This window comes from Bufo bufo, chromosome 1 (genome assembly GCF_905171765.1).
Source record: "Bufo bufo chromosome 1, aBufBuf1.1, whole genome shotgun sequence".
NCBI classification, from domain to species: Eukaryota; Metazoa; Chordata; class Amphibia; order Anura; family Bufonidae; genus Bufo; species Bufo bufo.
This window is the reverse complement of record NC_053389.1, coordinates 217693329-217709788: the sequence shown is the minus strand read 5'-3', so window position 1 is coordinate 217709788 and position 16460 is coordinate 217693329. Positions and strand designations below refer to the sequence as shown.

The 16460-nt window shown below is 45.8% G+C and overlaps 2 protein-coding genes across 2 annotated transcripts in view; one reads left to right on the top strand and one right to left on the bottom strand.

The window, feature by feature from the left end:
• The window catches only part of LOC121003405 (serine/threonine kinase receptor associated protein), a 36178-nt gene extending 33141 nt beyond the window's left edge, over nucleotides 1–3037 (bottom strand). Inside the window, exons 1-2 of the mRNA XM_040435251.1 lie at nucleotides 2859–3037; nucleotides 2431–2566 (exon numbers count right to left, since the gene is read on the bottom strand). Of these exons, the coding sequence (XP_040291185.1) occupies nucleotides 2431–2566; nucleotides 2859–2970 (248 nt within the window). The 5' untranslated portion in view covers nucleotides 2971–3037. The remainder of the gene's footprint in view (nucleotides 1–2430; nucleotides 2567–2858) is intronic.
• A 79-nt stretch (nucleotides 3038–3116) lies between these two features.
• Nucleotides 3117–16460, top strand: part of EPS8 (epidermal growth factor receptor pathway substrate 8) — a 145083-nt gene continuing 131739 nt past the window's right edge. The window contains exon 1 of the mRNA XM_040435171.1: nucleotides 3117–3206. The gene's annotated coding sequence lies outside the window, so the exon portion shown is untranslated. The remainder of the gene's footprint in view (nucleotides 3207–16460) is intronic.

The following is a 16460-nucleotide window of genomic DNA, read 5'->3' as shown; positions in this document are numbered from 1 at the left end:
AGTGAGAAGGCCGCAGCGCTACTGGAGCGCCGCTGCCTTCTCAAACAGCTGATCGGCAGGGGTCCCAGGTGTCAGACCCCCGCTGATCAGAAGCTAATGATCTATCCAGAGGATAGATCATCAGTTAAAACAAAGTGCAGAACCCCTTTAATGCTTGTTTACCCTGATAGTTCCCAGCGATCGATCCATAATCTTCACCTGTCCTATTTTATCGCCCTATAAACCTTTCCCGCCTTTTATGCTAATTAACATAAGAGTCATATCTTACTTGTTTGACACGAGAAGTCATATTTTCACGGAGTCAAGCACCTCAGCTCCGCCTAAGAAACGCCCCTATAGTTAAGATCTCGCGCACACGAAATTTTTATTTCGGGCAGAGCTCCGCTGCCTAAGTGTTGTGAAGCGGATATTTGAGAACATTCCAGCACGTAGTGGCGTGAGGGGGACATGCACTAAACTATCTGATTGGTCTAACACAGGGATGCTCAACCTGCGGCCCTCCAGCTGTTGTAAAACTACAACTCCCATCATGCTCGACTGTAGGCTTTCTGGGAGTTGTCGTTTTGCAACAGCTCGAGGGCCGCAGGTTGAGCATCCCTGGGCTAACAAATAAAGGGCAAGTGCTTGATTCTGGACAAGATTACAAGCGGTGAGGGCAGAAATTGGCTGTCAAAGTTTAGGGGAAGGAATCATTTATGCAAATGAGCCAAACAGCGGTAAAGGTTTATAGGGAGATGAAATAGGAAAGGTTAGTCCCGAGAAGATTATGGATTGATCTCTAGGAACTATTAGGGTAACCAAGCATTAAGGTACATTCAGTTTTATATGTCAGAACATGGTGATGGGTTCCCTTTAAAAGCCCTACTTTCATTATATAATATCACAGTAGTGAGAACTTTTTAGGTTTTCCATAAATTTCACCAGAAAGCCAAATATCCCAAACTTTTTGTGAGTAGTGTATATACACGACATACATCAAACTACTGTGTATGTTTCCAATGCACCTGCGCCTAGCTCACTCTAAAAACAAGGATACAACGTGATGCCGCTCTATCCCGGGTCATCACCTAGCCATGACATCAGGTCTATTTACCTCTCATCCCCATTACACATGCACACCCGATCAGTACACGTTATGCGTCATCTCAACGCTTCCCACTTGGCCTCCCTTATCGGCCACCACGTCATCAGGCTCTCCGTGCGCACCGCTTTGAAATACAGACATGCGCTATGACTCCTTAGGACTGCTACCATCCAGCATCATCATGTACTTACCTCCAGACTTGTTGATATGTAGCTATTGTCCTGTATTGATCGGTTGCTGAAATTATACTCTGTGTCCAGCGTACACCATGTATACATTTGGGGCGTGTCCAGATATCGCTACTAAAGAGCCCGATCTATACACTGAATTACTTTAGTCTCATGCACACGACTGTTGCTTTGGGGTCCGCAAAACTCAGACAGCGGCTGTGGGCATTCCGCATTTTGAGGAACGGAAGGGCCGGCCGATAATAGAACAGTGCGGACAAAAGGACACGTTCTATTTTTTTGCAAAACAGACATATTGAAAGACACAGAACACAACAGAGTCATTTTCTTTTTTTGCGGCCCTAAGTGAATGTTTCTGCATAGGGGCCGCAAAACAAACGTCACGGGAAAAAATACGTTTGTGTGCATGAGCCAGGAGCATCACAGATTGCCTAGATTTGGCCTTGTGTATTTGCTCCTCAATATGTAACACATGGGGATTATGTACAGCAGCTTGTGTGATACTTACCTTTTGGTGATTCCGGTCATATTTATATATTTTAGTTACCTCCATGTAACCGTTATACATTATTATGACTTATTTTCCTTTATTTTTGGTCCTGCGTGATCTACTGGCACATGCGTTTATTCTAGTCAGGCCATGAACAATGTCCTGGGAAGGACCGAAACGTTGGCCATGTCAAAATAAAAGAAGTGGATGGAAAAAGAAATAGATACTTCTCTGCAATTTCTTACAGAGTGCCCTGGTGTTTTTCAACATTAGATTTGGGAAATCACCCCGCCGCTGAGCACCAGAACACAACATGTGCCATTTTCTCCACAGGATAGATCGGTATCCGATCATGGAGGTCTGACATCCAGGACCCCCGCTGTTCAGCTGTTTTAATTTGGCAGCGGCGATCACAGTAACAACGCGGCCATTAGTGTGTCACATGGCCTGGGAGCAGCTCAGCCCTAAACAAGGCACAACAGCTCTACAATGTACGGCGCTGTGCTTGGTAAGCTGCAGCACTCACAGGAGCGCCAGTATCTTCACAAACAGCTGACCCCCCATCGATCAGATACCGATTACCTATCCAGAAGATAGGTCTTCTGTTATAAAGTCTTGGAAAACCATTTTAAGCAGTGATCCCATTGCTCAAAAGAGCCGCTACTTACGCTGTAAAGTCTGCGGCTGCTGTGGCGGCTTTGGTTGCGTCCTTGTTCAGGGTGGCTCCCCATACTGCCCCCTTATGTCCAAGAAATGTTCCGATCCAGTCCCCAGTGTCACCCTGGCGCAGCATCGGCTTACCATCTTTAAAGAAAGTAGAGAGAGAGAGAGATGATGGGTAAGGAGCAGCAGGTAAAACAGTGATGAACATGGGGAGTAGAATTATTCAGTACCCAGGGCAGACATGGGCATGCACAGGGAGGACATGAGGGTGATGGGGGGCACAGCAAGAGGCAGAGGAGCACCACTGGACGGTGCTCCATTCATTGCCCAGCGCCATCTCCCATACATCCCCAGAAGAGGGAAAACAAGCCGACCACCGGTTGCTATTGGTAACCGCAGCCGTGCAGCGTTACGAGAGGCTCCGGCGTCTCACCTTTGCAGGCGCTGATGAGAAAATACCCGTATGAGGTAATGCCGGAGAAAGCCAGGTCCACCACAGGCCGGGTGTGCCCGGAGCAGGTCAACGGGGTCTGCCGCATCGCCATGGTCGACACACAACAGCTGCAACACGCTACCGGAAACTGCGCTCAGGAAATGCCGCACCGGAAGCCGGCGTCCATAATGGACAAGGGCGGAAACGAGCTAGCACCTGGCAGACCTGGTCTCCTAGATTCCCCTCCCACCGTGACGTCACGGAGGCGGGAAAATAGAAGGATTCAGCCCAGCCCACGTCCTGTGTGTGGAACAACAACCACCGTGGGTGCCATTCTACTGTCACTGGGTAGGAAGAAGCTGGCATGTGTTATAGGTTACCTCAGCTGCATGTGGAGGGAATCCGCCTCAATGTAATGAGGGCTCAGGCACGGAACATGTTTTTTGGCAGTGTCTGGTCGTTTTTTTTTTCTGCGGCCCATATATGGAACCGTTCCTTTGAATGGGGCAGCAAAAAAAGACTCCAATTCCGTTTCTGTATGTCCGCAAGTCCGTTCCGCAAAAAAATAATCAGTCCTATTCTTGTCTGTTTTGCTGACAAGCATAGGCATTATTACAACGAATCTGCAAAAAAAAAACTGATGTCACACAGACGTCATACGGTTGTGTGCGAGAGCCCTAAAGCGCATTGCGATAACGCGTTACATAGCTCTCCGCCTGCGCTCTCTCCCCTCCCCCATCCTGTACACATGCATGCTCGGCTTCACTTCAAGAAACGCACTGAAACTGCATATATCGTCTGTTAAATGCCTTATCTGAAAAACTTTGTGCGTAGGTCCATTATTTCTGGTAAACAGTCCATACTTTACTTAGTCCCTTGTGCCAAAGGGGTTTACATTGAAAAACGCCTTGTGAAGGGTGGCGTAAAGGGAACCTGTCATCACCTTTATACTGCCCGTACTAACAGCAGTGTAACATAGAGACAGGTGAGATGACTTTGTGATCTGTCATTTCTAAGATAAAAGTAAGTGGTTGCCGAGAACTAAACATCACAATCCTTGCAGACTGGGCCTGGAAAAGAGTCACGGCCACCTGAGAAGAGTCCTGGTTATTCATGAAGTCCTGCTCTCCCTGCCCACCTGCTGATGATTCACAGTCTTCTACCTAGTTTTCTCCCTTTCTGTCTAGGAGAGAACTGCCAATCACCAGCAGATCTACGGGAGATCAGGAGATTATGGATAACACTGACTCTTCTCAGGTAGATTTGACTCTTTTCCAGGCCTGGGCTGCAATGATTATGATGCTGGTTCTCAGCAACCACTTACTTTTAGCTCATAAATGACACCGCTGAGATCAGCATTTCTGTCACTATTTTATGCTGCCCTCAGTGAGGTCAGCATAACATTTTTGACAGGTTCTCTTTAAAGGGTTTCTGTCACCTGAAAAATCATTATGTAGCTGGCTGACATTAGTGATGTGCTAATGTCAGCAGAACATAACTGTGTAACTTATATCTCCCTGCCTGCCGCTGTTCACTCACTGCGCCTGCGCCTAACACTTGTGGAGGTCACTGTCAAGGGGTTAGGGTGCTGTGGAACTCGCTGTTAAAGGGTTTCTGTCATGAGAAAGAACATTATGTAGCTGAAAATACGGTAGATGAAATATACCCGTGCGAAGCCGGATCCGTCTCCTAGTATATATATAGTCTCCTAGTATATATATATATATATATATATATATATACACACTGCTCAAAAAAATAAAGGGAACACAAAAATAACACATCCTAGATATGAATAAATTAAATATTCTTCTGAAATACTTTGTTCTTTACATAGTTAAATGTGCTGACAACAAAATCACACAAAAATTTAAAAATGGAAATCAAATTTTTCAACCCATGGAGGTCTGGATTTGGAGTCACACTCAAAATTAAAGTGGAAAAACACACTACAGGCTGATCCAACTTTGATGTAATGTCCTTAAAACAAGTCAAAATGAGGCTCAGTAGTGTGTGTGGCCTCCACATGCCTGTATGACCTCCCTACAACGCCTGTGCATGCTCCTGATGAGGTGGCGGACGGTCTCCTGAGGGATCTCCTCCCAGACCTGGACTAAAGCATCTGCCAACTCCTGGACAGTCTGTGGTGCAACGTGACGTTGGTAGATAGAGCGAGACATGATGTCCCAGATGTGGTCAATTGGATTCAGGTCTGGGGAACGGCCAGTCCATAGCATCAATGCCTTCGTCTTGCAGGAACTGCTGACACACTCCAGCCACATGAGGTCTAGCATTGTCTTGCATTAGGAGGAACCCAGGGCCAACCGCACCAGCATATGGTCTCACAAGGGGTCTGAGGATCTCATCTCGGTACCTAATGGCAGTCAGGCTACCTCTGGCGAGCACATGGAGGGCTGTGCGGCCCTCCAAAGAAATGCCACCCCACACCATTACTGACCCAATGCCAAACCGGTCATGCTGGAGGATGTTGCAGGCAGCAGAACGTTCTCCACGGCGTCTCAAGACTCTGTCACATGTGCTCAGTGTGAACCTGCTTTCATCTGTGAAGAGCACAGGGCGCCAGTGGCGAATTTGCCAAACTTGGTGTTCTCTGGCAAATGCCAAACGTCCTGCACGGTGTTGGGCTGTAAGCACAACCCCCACCTGTGGACGTCGGGCCCTCATATCACCCTCATGGAGTCTGTTTCTGACCGTTTGAGCAGACACATGCACATTTGTGGCCTGCTGGAGGTCATTTTGCAGGGCTCTGGCAGTGCTCCTCCTGTTCCTCCTTGCACAAAGGCGGAGGCAGCGGTCCTGCTGCTGGGTTGTTGCCCTCCTACGGCCTCCTCCACGTCTCCTGATGTACTGGCCTATCTCCTGGTAGCGCCTCCATGCTCTGGACACTACGCTGACAGACACAGCAAACCTTCTTGCCACAGCTCGCATTGATGTGCCATCCTGGATAAGCTGCACTACCTGAGCCACTTGTGTGGGTTGTAGACTCCGTCTCATGCTACCACTAGAGTGAAAGCACCGCCAGCATTCAAAAGTGACCAAAACATCAGCCAGGAAGCATAGGAGCTGAGAAGTGATCTGTTGTCACCACCTGCAGAACCACTCCTTTATTGGGGGTGTCTTGCTAATTGCCTATAATTTCCACCTGTTGTCTATCCCATTTGCACAACAGCATGTGAAATTGATTGTCACTCAGTGTTGCTTCCTAAGTGGACAGTTTGATTTCACAGAAGTGTGATTGACTTGGAGTTACATTGTGTTGTTTAAGTGTTCCCTTTATTTTTTTGAGCAGTGTATATAGGTGTCTGAAGACTCTGCATGTTACATGTGTGGTCTATCGAGGTGTCTGAAGACTGCATGTTACATGTGTGTCCTGTGGAGGTGTCTGAAGACTCTGCATGTTACATGTGTGGTCTATCGAGGTGTCTGAAGACTGCATGTTGCATGTGTGTCCTTTGGAGGTGTCTGAAGACTGCGTGTTACATGTGTGTCTTATAAAGGTATCTGAAGACTCTGCGTGTTACATGTGTGTCCTGTGGAGGTGTCTGAAGACTCTGCATGTTACATGTATGTCCTGTGGAGAAGTCTGGGTAATATACAGCGCTACGTTGGTCGGTGTAGGGGCAGAGAACGCTGATCCATCTGCTCAGTAGTATGAACATCGCCTCCATCTGTCAGTGACTTGTAGTAATGTGGGTGTAAGGAGGAGGAATCGGGATCCTTCTGTTAATAGAACCTTCATATAGGAAATTTTCCATTCACGTATGGTAAGTGAAGGTTACCATGGAAACATCAGAAATCTGAAAAGTGGTGGAAATATTTTTGCGTAAAGTGGAAAAATCAGAATATGAAACTGACTTCCTCACACATTGGGGTGCAGGAGGCAGAGACCTGGGCTGCTGTATGCAGGGGTCATACTGGACTGACTGGTCTAGTTGTCAGTAATGGCAGAGGAATGTTTTCTGCCTGGTTCAGGAGATGACATTTGACTTGCCCAAGCCATCTGCTGCGCTGAACAGGGTCCGGATTCCGTGCGTGCGCAAAACATTTGCATCACTCATTGCACCCGTGCGAAATACTCGCGTTTCCCTTCATAGAGCATCTGTCACCATGATCAGCTCTATTAAACCAGGCATACTGCTTAGTAAGGCCTTATCCACACGTCTATCGTGATAAGATGGTCAGATAATCTGTGTAGATTTCCATGAAGAATCTGTTTTTGTCCGTGTATTACTAGTACCCGCCTCAAAAACCGCCTAGGACAGCGCTATACACCACCCACTCGTGCCAGTGATGTCACTGGTCTCCCTGCTAGGCGGAAGTCTCCACCTAGCATAGTGTTGTGAAGCTTGGTACCCCACCGGCTCACAAGAAACATGCCTTGCCCTGCCCGATGCAGTGCAGGGCAAGGGGAGCATCGAGGCAAGGGAAAGTTCTACTTCCTGCAGTACTTCCTCTACCACACCATCACAGCTCTCCACAATCCATGGTGTCTGTACCTCCTCTACCACACCATCACCTGTGTCCATACTCTGTAATGTCAGTACTTTCTCTACCACACCATCACTGGTATCCACACTCCCTAGTGTCACTTTCACAGATTTCCACAATCTATGGTGTCTGTACCTCCTCTACCACACCATCACCTGTGTCCACACTCCCTAGTGTCACTTTCACAGATTTCCACAATCCATGGTGTCTGTACCTCCTCTACCACACCATCACCTGTGTCCATACTCTGTAATGTCAGTACTTTCTCTACCACACCATCACTGGTATCCACACTCCCTAGTGTCACTTTCACAGATTTCCACAATCTATGGTGTCTGTAACTTCTCTACCACACTATCACTGGTCGCCACACTCCATGGTCATGGAATTGCGTTATGGTCCGTGGTAACAGAATCCATAACGCAATTCAGCTTATACCACAACACAAACTCGAAGTTCAAAATATGAAATTAACTCAACCCTAGTGTCAGAACTTCTACTATACCATCAGTATTCTCCACACTGCATGGTATCTTTTCCTCTTCTACAGTACCGTCTCTGGTCTCCACACTCTGTGGTGTCAGTACTTTCTCTCACTCGGGCAGCCATTCTAGCAAAGGTATAAGAAGAGGCGATATTGTGTCTAAAGGAGAGCCACATCCTTCCAAAATGGTGATCGAGCAGGAGACGATGACCAGACATAGATGAGCGAGTTCAATGTGAGAAACTCGCAGTGTATGTCAGTGCGATTTCCCGTTCAGACCTCCGCTCCTCTGACAGGATCACACATCATGATTTATAATATTGTCACCCTGAGAGTCCTGGAGACTACTGTATTACACTGACATAATGTGGTCACTGTAATACAAGAGACTCCAGGACTCTCAGGGTCCCCCAGCATTATAAATAATTATACTGCAGTGCGATCCCGTCAGAGGAGCGGGGGTCAGAACAAGACTTCACACGACCGTATGTCTTTTTCTGTGTTTTGCGGTCCGTTTTTCATGGATCCGTTGTTCCATTTCTTGTTTCAGTTCCGTTTTTCCGTTTAGTTTTTTCCGTTCTGTTTTTCCGTATAGCATATACAGTAATTACATAGAAAAAAATTGGGCTGGGCATAACATTTTCAATAGATTGTTCCGCAAAAACGGAACGGATACAGAAGACATACGGATGCATTTCCGTATGTGTTCCGTTTTTTTTTGCGGACCCATTGACTTGAATGGAGCCACGGAACGTGATTTGCGGGCAATAATAGGACATGTTCTATCTTTCAACGGAACGGAAATACGGAAACGGAATGCATATGGAACACATTCCGTTTTTAATGCAGAACCATTGAAATGAATGGTTCCGTATACAGTCCGTATACGGAACACAAAAAAAGGCCCGTACACTTGCAAAAAAAAAAACGATCGTGTGAACTAGGCCTGACTTAGGGCTCATGCACACGACCGTACAGCTTTTTCAGTGTTTTGCAGTCCGTTTTTTACGGATCCCTTGTTCCGTTTTTTGTTTCCGTTTCTTTTCCGTTCCGTTTTTCCGTATGCCATGTACAGTATACAGTAATTACATAGAAAAAATTGGGCTGGGCATAACATTTTCAATAGATGGTTCAGCAAAAACGGAACGGATACGGATGCATTCGTTTTTTTTGCGGACCCATTGACTTGAATGGAGCCAAGCATCGTGATTTGCGGACAAGAATAGGACATGTTCTATCTTTTCACGGTACGGAAATACTGAAACGGAATGCACACGGAGACACTTCAATTTTTTTTGCTGAACCATTGAAATGAATGGTTCAGTATATGTACCGCATACTGAACTAAAAAAACGGCCAGTATACTGAACGCAAAATACTGTCGTGTGCATGAGCCCTTACACTGTGAGTTTCTCACATTGAACTCGCTCATGTTTGTCAGGTCTAAAGGTCTATTTACACGGACCAATAATTAGGACGATAATTGGGGATGAGTGTTTCTATAAACCAGGGGTGTCAAACACATTTTTGTCTTCAAAGGGCCATTGGTAATTCTGCAACTATATAAATGTAACCAGAGGTCGCAATAACGCCTGTACAGGCAGTTTTACTCCCTAAAAAATGTCGAATGCATACGAATACGCACTATAATTTCACTGCCATTCCTGAGCGCCTTGAATGGTACAGGCAGTACAGCAATACCGCTGGTGCCTGAAAGCTCCAATAACAGAGCTTTGTTATTAGGGAGGAGGCTGCTGATTTGCCAGTATCAGCGGGCTGCCGTGCCATTGGCCGATCCTGTCACACACCCTTCTCCTGCGCACTGAATACTCAGCAGCATCATCCATTTCATGGCGTGCTTGCCAAAACCAGCTGCTGATGAAGGGAAAGCATGGCAGGAACGGAGCCTCTGCTGAGCAAAGACCATGAGGGAAGTGTCAGGCTTGTGCCCAGGCGATGTCACACCCAAAGTCCCAGTGTGCCCTGCAGGCTTCTATCTGCTGCTGGGAGTTCAGTGTGGAGGTTTATGAATAGAAAAACTAATAGCCAAAAGGCTAAAGAAAACCCTGTTTCCGATCCTTATGTTAAAACATAACTTTCATTTGATTGCTCTGATACCTAAAGGAGAATAAGAATTAAAAAAAACAACTGCTGTTTCTCTAGATGACCTCACTGAGATGAATGGGTCATCATCTGATCCGCAAAAACGTAGATTGGATGCGGACCAAAGGTACGGCCGTGTGCATGAGCCCTAACAGGTATACAGTTAAGGCAGGCCTGGGGACCTTTGTTAGGTTCTCAGCGGCCATGGCAATGCATCAGCACTCTGCGATTGCAATGGTGACAGGGAGCACAGTAGCTGCCTGGATGCTGAGGTCGCTATTGACTGCGGCATTTAGGGAGTCAAGCGGCTATTACAGTAAAAGCCCGGCTACAGTCACTGCCGGGCCCCCGTGGTGATACAGCACACTGTCTCTTTAGTCCCCACCACTTGCACCAGAATTATTTGTGCAGACGGCAGGTACTGAAAAGTCTACACAGCCTGTGCTCATGCAGCGCTCCAGTTGACAAAAACGTGACGTGATCATTTGAATTTTCAAAATACAAAATAAGTAAAAGGCAAATTAATCGCCCAACCTACTTCAAAGCAGTTGTTGTTGAACACCTTTCTCAACACACACAATAAAATAGAACAAGTCCTGTTCCTGTCCGTTTTGCAGACAAGGATAGGACTTTTCTGCAGGAGTGAAAAAAAAATGGCTGCATACACTTGATCACTATCCATGTGCATGAGCCCTTAGACTGAGCCACAGACGCAGCCCAATATGACACTGGTACATTGTGAGGCTATAATTCACTGGTGTAGACGGTATAAAATACGGTATATAAGTGCATTATAAAAGCCTTTGTGGAAAACTGTCTTTTCCATTAAAAGTGTTTTTATTGTATAAAAGTGGTAAGAAAAATGCACACAATTACGGTATCACTTTGTTTTTCACAACCCAAAAAATAACGAAAACATTATATAAATCACCACAACATAAAAATAAAATAATAGAATTGTTTTTTCTGATCCCAAAAAATAAATAAATATTACTTCCACTTGTCCAAGGAAAAAACAAGCCCGAGTACAGCTGTACCGGCGGAACAATGAATACATTCTGGCTCTTGGAATGTGGCGGCATAAAAACTATTGTTTTTTTCTGAAACGTGCTGTTATTGTGGAAAAAAACGAATAAAACTATACATATTTGGTTTTGTAACGATCGATAAGTGATTCAGCCATAGAATAAGGCACCTTTCACACGAACGAGTTTTCCGCGCGGGTGCATTGCGTGACGTGAACGCATAGCACCTGCACTGAATCCTGACTCATTCATTTCAATGGGTCTGTGTAAATGAGCCTTGTTTTTCACGCATCACTTCTGCGTTGCGTGAAAATCGCAGCATGTTCTATATTCTGCCTTTTTCACGCAGCCCTGGCCCCATAGAAGTGAATGGGTCTTCAGTGAAAAACGCATTGCATCCGCAAGCAAGTGCGGGTGCGATGCGTTTTTCACTGATTGTTGCTAAGAGATGTTGTTTGTAAACCTTCAGTTTTTTATCACGCGCGTGAAAAACGCATCAAAATGCATTGCACCCGCGCGGGAACAACTGAACGCAATCGCAGACAAAACTGACTGAACTTGCTTGCAAAATGGTGCGAGTTTCACTGAACGCACCCTGAACGCTTCCGGACCTAATCTGTCACGCTCGTGTGAAAGAGGCCTAACCGTAACACTCTAGTTATTCCGTACTGTTAGGCTGCGTTCACACGGGCGAGTATTCCGTGCGGGTGCAATGCGGTAGTTGAACGTATTGCACCCGCACTGAATCCTGACCCATTCATTTCTATGGGGCTGTTCAGATGAGCAGTGATTTTCACGCATCACTTGTGCGTTGCGTGAAAATCTCAGCATGCTCTATATTCTGCGTTTTTCACGCAACGCAGGCCCCATAGAAGTGAATGGGATTGCGTGAAAATCGCAAGCATCCGCAAGCAAGTGCGGATGCGGTGCGATTTTCACGCATGGTTGCTAGGTGACAGTCTATTCACTGTATTATTTTCCCTTATAACATGGTTATAAGGGAAAATAATAGCATTCTGAAAACAGAATGCTTAGTAGGTGATCAATTGAGGGTTAAAAAAATAAATAAAAATTAACTCACCTTCTCCTCTTGTTCGCGTAGTTCTCCCGGTCTTTAGTTCTTTAAAAGATGAACTATGGGCTAAAGGACCTTTGGTGACATCAGATCACATGCTCCATCACCGCGGTGATGGACCATGTGATTAGAGCATGTGATCTGACGTCACCAAAGGTCCTTTAGCCCATAGTTCATCTTTTAAAGAACTAAAGACCGGGAGAACTACGCGAACAAGAGGAGAAGGTGAGTTAATTTTTTATTTATTTTTTTAACCCTCAATTGATCACCTACTAAGCATTCTGTTTTCAGAATGCTATTATTTTCCCTTATAACCATGTTATTAGGGAAAATAATAACATCTACACAACACCGAACCCAAGCCTGAACTTCTGTGAAGAAGTTCGGGTCTGGGTACCACAGTCGGTTTTTATCACGCGCGTGCAAAACACATTGCACCCGCGCGATAAAAACTGAACATCGGAACGTAATCGCAGTCAAAACTGACTGCAATTGCATTTCTACTCGCGCGGGTTTGCCGCAACACACCGGGACGCATCCGGAACTAATCCGGACACGCTCGTGTGAACCCAGCCTAAGGCCTCTTTCACACGAGCGTGACGGATTAGGTTCGGATGCGTTCAGTGAAACTCGCACTATTTTGCAAGCAAGTTCAGTCAGTTTTGTCTGCGGTTGCGTTCAGTTATTCAGTTTTTTCCGCGCGGGTGCAATGCGTTTTGATGCGTTTTTCATGCGCGTGATAAAAAACTGAAGGTTTACAAACAACATCTCTTAGCAACCATCAGTGAAAAACGCAGCCCCATTCGCTTCTATGGGGCCAGGGCTGCGTGAAAAATGCAGAATATAGAACATGCTGCGATTTTCATGCAACGCAGAACTGATGCGTGAAAAACAACGCTCATGTGCACAGACCCATTGAAATGAATGGGTCAGGATTCAGTGCGGGTGCTATGCGTTCACGTCACGCATTGCACCCACGTGGAAAACTCGCTCGTGTGAAAGGGGCCTTAAACTTGTAAATTTAAAGTAAAAAAAAAAAAAAAATGGAGGAATAACCTTTTTTTCCATTACCACCACCCAAAAAATAATAAAAGTTAATCCATGTGTTACCGTATATGTACCCCAAAATTGTGTTGCTAAAATACAATTTGTCCTGCAAAAAACAAGTCCTCTCGTAGCTACAGCAACAGAAAAATAAAAATGTTATTGCCAGAAAAATCAATAATCATCCTTAAGCGCACATGAAAGTAAGGGCTCTGTGCTACAGATGACCTATTGACATGACTAGGTCCGCGATCTGCAAGATTCGGCAAAAGATAGGACATGTCCTATCTTTTGCGGATCAGAAGCCCAGAGAAACACTACGAAGTGCTTCCATGGGATTTCAGGTACATGCCTCTGCACTTCAGAAGATAAGACATTTCCTATCTTTTCCCATATCTTGTGGATCATGGAGCCAGTCAAGTCAGTGGGTCCGCAGCCCAGAGTACACATGGCCCATGCATTTGCATTGCGGACCGCTAATTGCAGTCCACAGCATGGGCACAAAGCCCCTATGTTTGTGTGCATGAGCCCTAAAGGTGTTGTGCTTGTCTGGGGGGAGGGTTTGGCAACCCCCCTTCCCCTCTGCATACTTACCTGCTTCCCGACCCTGGCTCACAGGTCCTGTGCTTCCAGTTTGATGGCGCAGCAGCCAATAGTGACCCTTTTAAACTGAAAATTATCAAGATTTTTTTATTTGGGCAAAATCACTTTTTAAGGTATGGTGAGGAGAATGCGAGTGGTAGTTGCTGGCCCATCTGTTTTTGTGATCAAGTGGTGCTGCAGTCTTAGGCCCCTTTCACACGAGCGAGTTTTCCGCTCTGGTGCAATGCGTGATGCGAGCGCATTGCGCCTGCACTGAATTCGGACCCATTAATTTCAATGGATCTGTGTACATGAGCGTTGTTTTTCACGCATCACTTGTGCGTTGCGTGAAAATTGCAGCATGCTCTATATTCTGCGTTTTTCAGCCCGGCCCCATAGAAGTGAATGGGGCTGCGTTTTCACGGATGGTTGTTGTTGAGATGTTGTTTGTAAACCTTCAGTTTTTTATCACGCGTGTGCAAAACGCATTAAAAACGCATTGCAGCCGTGCGGAAAAAACTGAACGCAATCGCAGACAAAACTGACTGAATTTGCTTGCAAAATCGCGCAGTTTTCATTGAACGCATCCGGACCTAATCCGTCACGCTCTTGTGAAAGGGGCCTTAGGCCTCATGCACATGACCGTATTTTTGGTCCACATCTGATCCGCATTTTTTGCAGCATTCATTTCAATGGGGCCGTGAAAAATGCAGTCTCGATGCTAGGGAGGCTTGTCCCCGTCCCCATCTGCCATTGGCTGCTACCCCTCTCCCCGACTCCGGATGTTTTCATCCGCGCACGGGGAGAAGCAGCAGCGGCGGTGCGGGAACCAGGAGTGGCCTGAGGTAAGTATATTCACTGAGGGGCCCCGCATATGGGAGACATTTTTATAGTATTGGATAACCCCTTTAACTTTCTCTACATGATAAATGCCATTTTCTGAAGTGACACAACCACTTCAAGAGGTTTTCCAAGACTTTCATATTGATGGCTGGTCCTCTGGATAGGTCATCAGTATCTGATCGGTGGAGGTACAACACCCTGGACCATTGGCAGATGTGGCAGGGCTGCTCACAGTAGTGCCGCAGCCTTCTCCAGCTTTTCCTAGGCCATGTGATGTTATGTTCATCGGTCACATGGCCTAGTCGCAGCTCAGCCCCATAGAAGTGAATGTAGCCGAGTGGGTTACCAAGCACAGCCGCTATACAATGTACGACACGGTGCCGCCTCAAACAGTTGATTGCCGGATGTCTCGGTTTTCAGACCCCCACTGATCAGATACTGACGACCTATTCAGAGGATAGGTCATCAGTTATAAAAGTCTCAGAAAAACGCTTTACAGGGAGTGCAGAATTATTAGGCAAGTTGTAGGCAAGTTTGAGGATTAATTTTATTATTGAACAACAACCATGTTCTCAATGAACCCAAAAAACCCATTAATATCAAAGCTGAATATTTTTGGAAGTAGTTTTTAGTTTGTTTTTAGTTTTAGCTATTTTAGGGGGATATCTGTGTGTACAGGTGACTATTACTGTGCATAATTATTAGGCAACTTAACAAAAAACAAATATATACCCATTTCAATTATTTATTTTTACCAGTGAAACCAATATAACATCTCAACATTCACAAATATACATTTCTGACATTCAAAAACAAATCAGTGACCAATATAGCCACCTTTCTTTGCAAGGACACTCAAAAGCCTGCCATCCATGGATTCTGTCAGTGTTTTGATCTGTTCACCATCAACATTGCGTGCAGCAGCAACCACAGCCTCCCAGACACTGTTCAGAGAGGTGTACTGTTTTCCCTCCTTGTAAATCTTACATTTGATGATGGACCACAGGTTCTCAATGGGGTTCAGATCAGGTGAACAAGGAGGCCATGTCATTAGATTTTCTTCTTTTATACCCTTTCTTGCCAGCCACGCTGTGGAGTACTTGGACGCGTGTGATGGAGCATTGTCCTGCATGAAAATCATGTTTTTCTTGAAGGATGCAGACTTCTTCCTGTACCACTGCTTGAAGAAGGTGTCTTCCAGAAACTGGCAGTAGGACTGGGAGTTCTGCTTGACTCCATCCTCAACCCGAAAAGGCCCCACAAGCTCATCTTTGATGATACCAGCCCAAACCAGTACTCCACCTCCACCTTGCTGGCGTCTGAGTCGGACTGGAGCTCTCTGCCCTTTACCAATCCAGCCACGGGCCCATCCATCTGGCCCATCAAGACTCACTCTCATTTCATCAGTCCATAAAACCTTAGAAAAATCAGTCTTGAGATATTTCTTGGCCCAGTCTTGACATTTCAGCTTGTGTGTCTTGTTCAGTGGTGGTCGTCTTTCAGCCTTTCTTACCTTGGCCATGTCTCTGAGTATTGCACACCTTGTGCTTTTGGGCACTCCAGTGATTGTTGCAGCTCTGAAATATGGCCAAACTGGTGGCAAGTGGCATCTTGGCAGCTGCACGCTTGACTTTTCTCAGTTCATGGGCAATTATTTTGCGCCTTGGTTTTTCCACACGCTTCTTGCGACCCTGTTGACTATTTTGAATGAAACGCTTGATTGTTCGATGATCACGCTTCAGAAGCTTTGCAATTTTAAGAGTGCTGCATCCCTCTGCAAGATATCTCACTATTTTTGACTTTTCTAAGCCTGTCAAGTCCTTCTTTTGACCCATTTTGCCAAAGGAAAGGAAGTTACCTAATAATTATGCACACCTAATATAGGGTGTTGATGTCATTAGACCACACCCCTTCTCATTACAGAGATGCACATCACC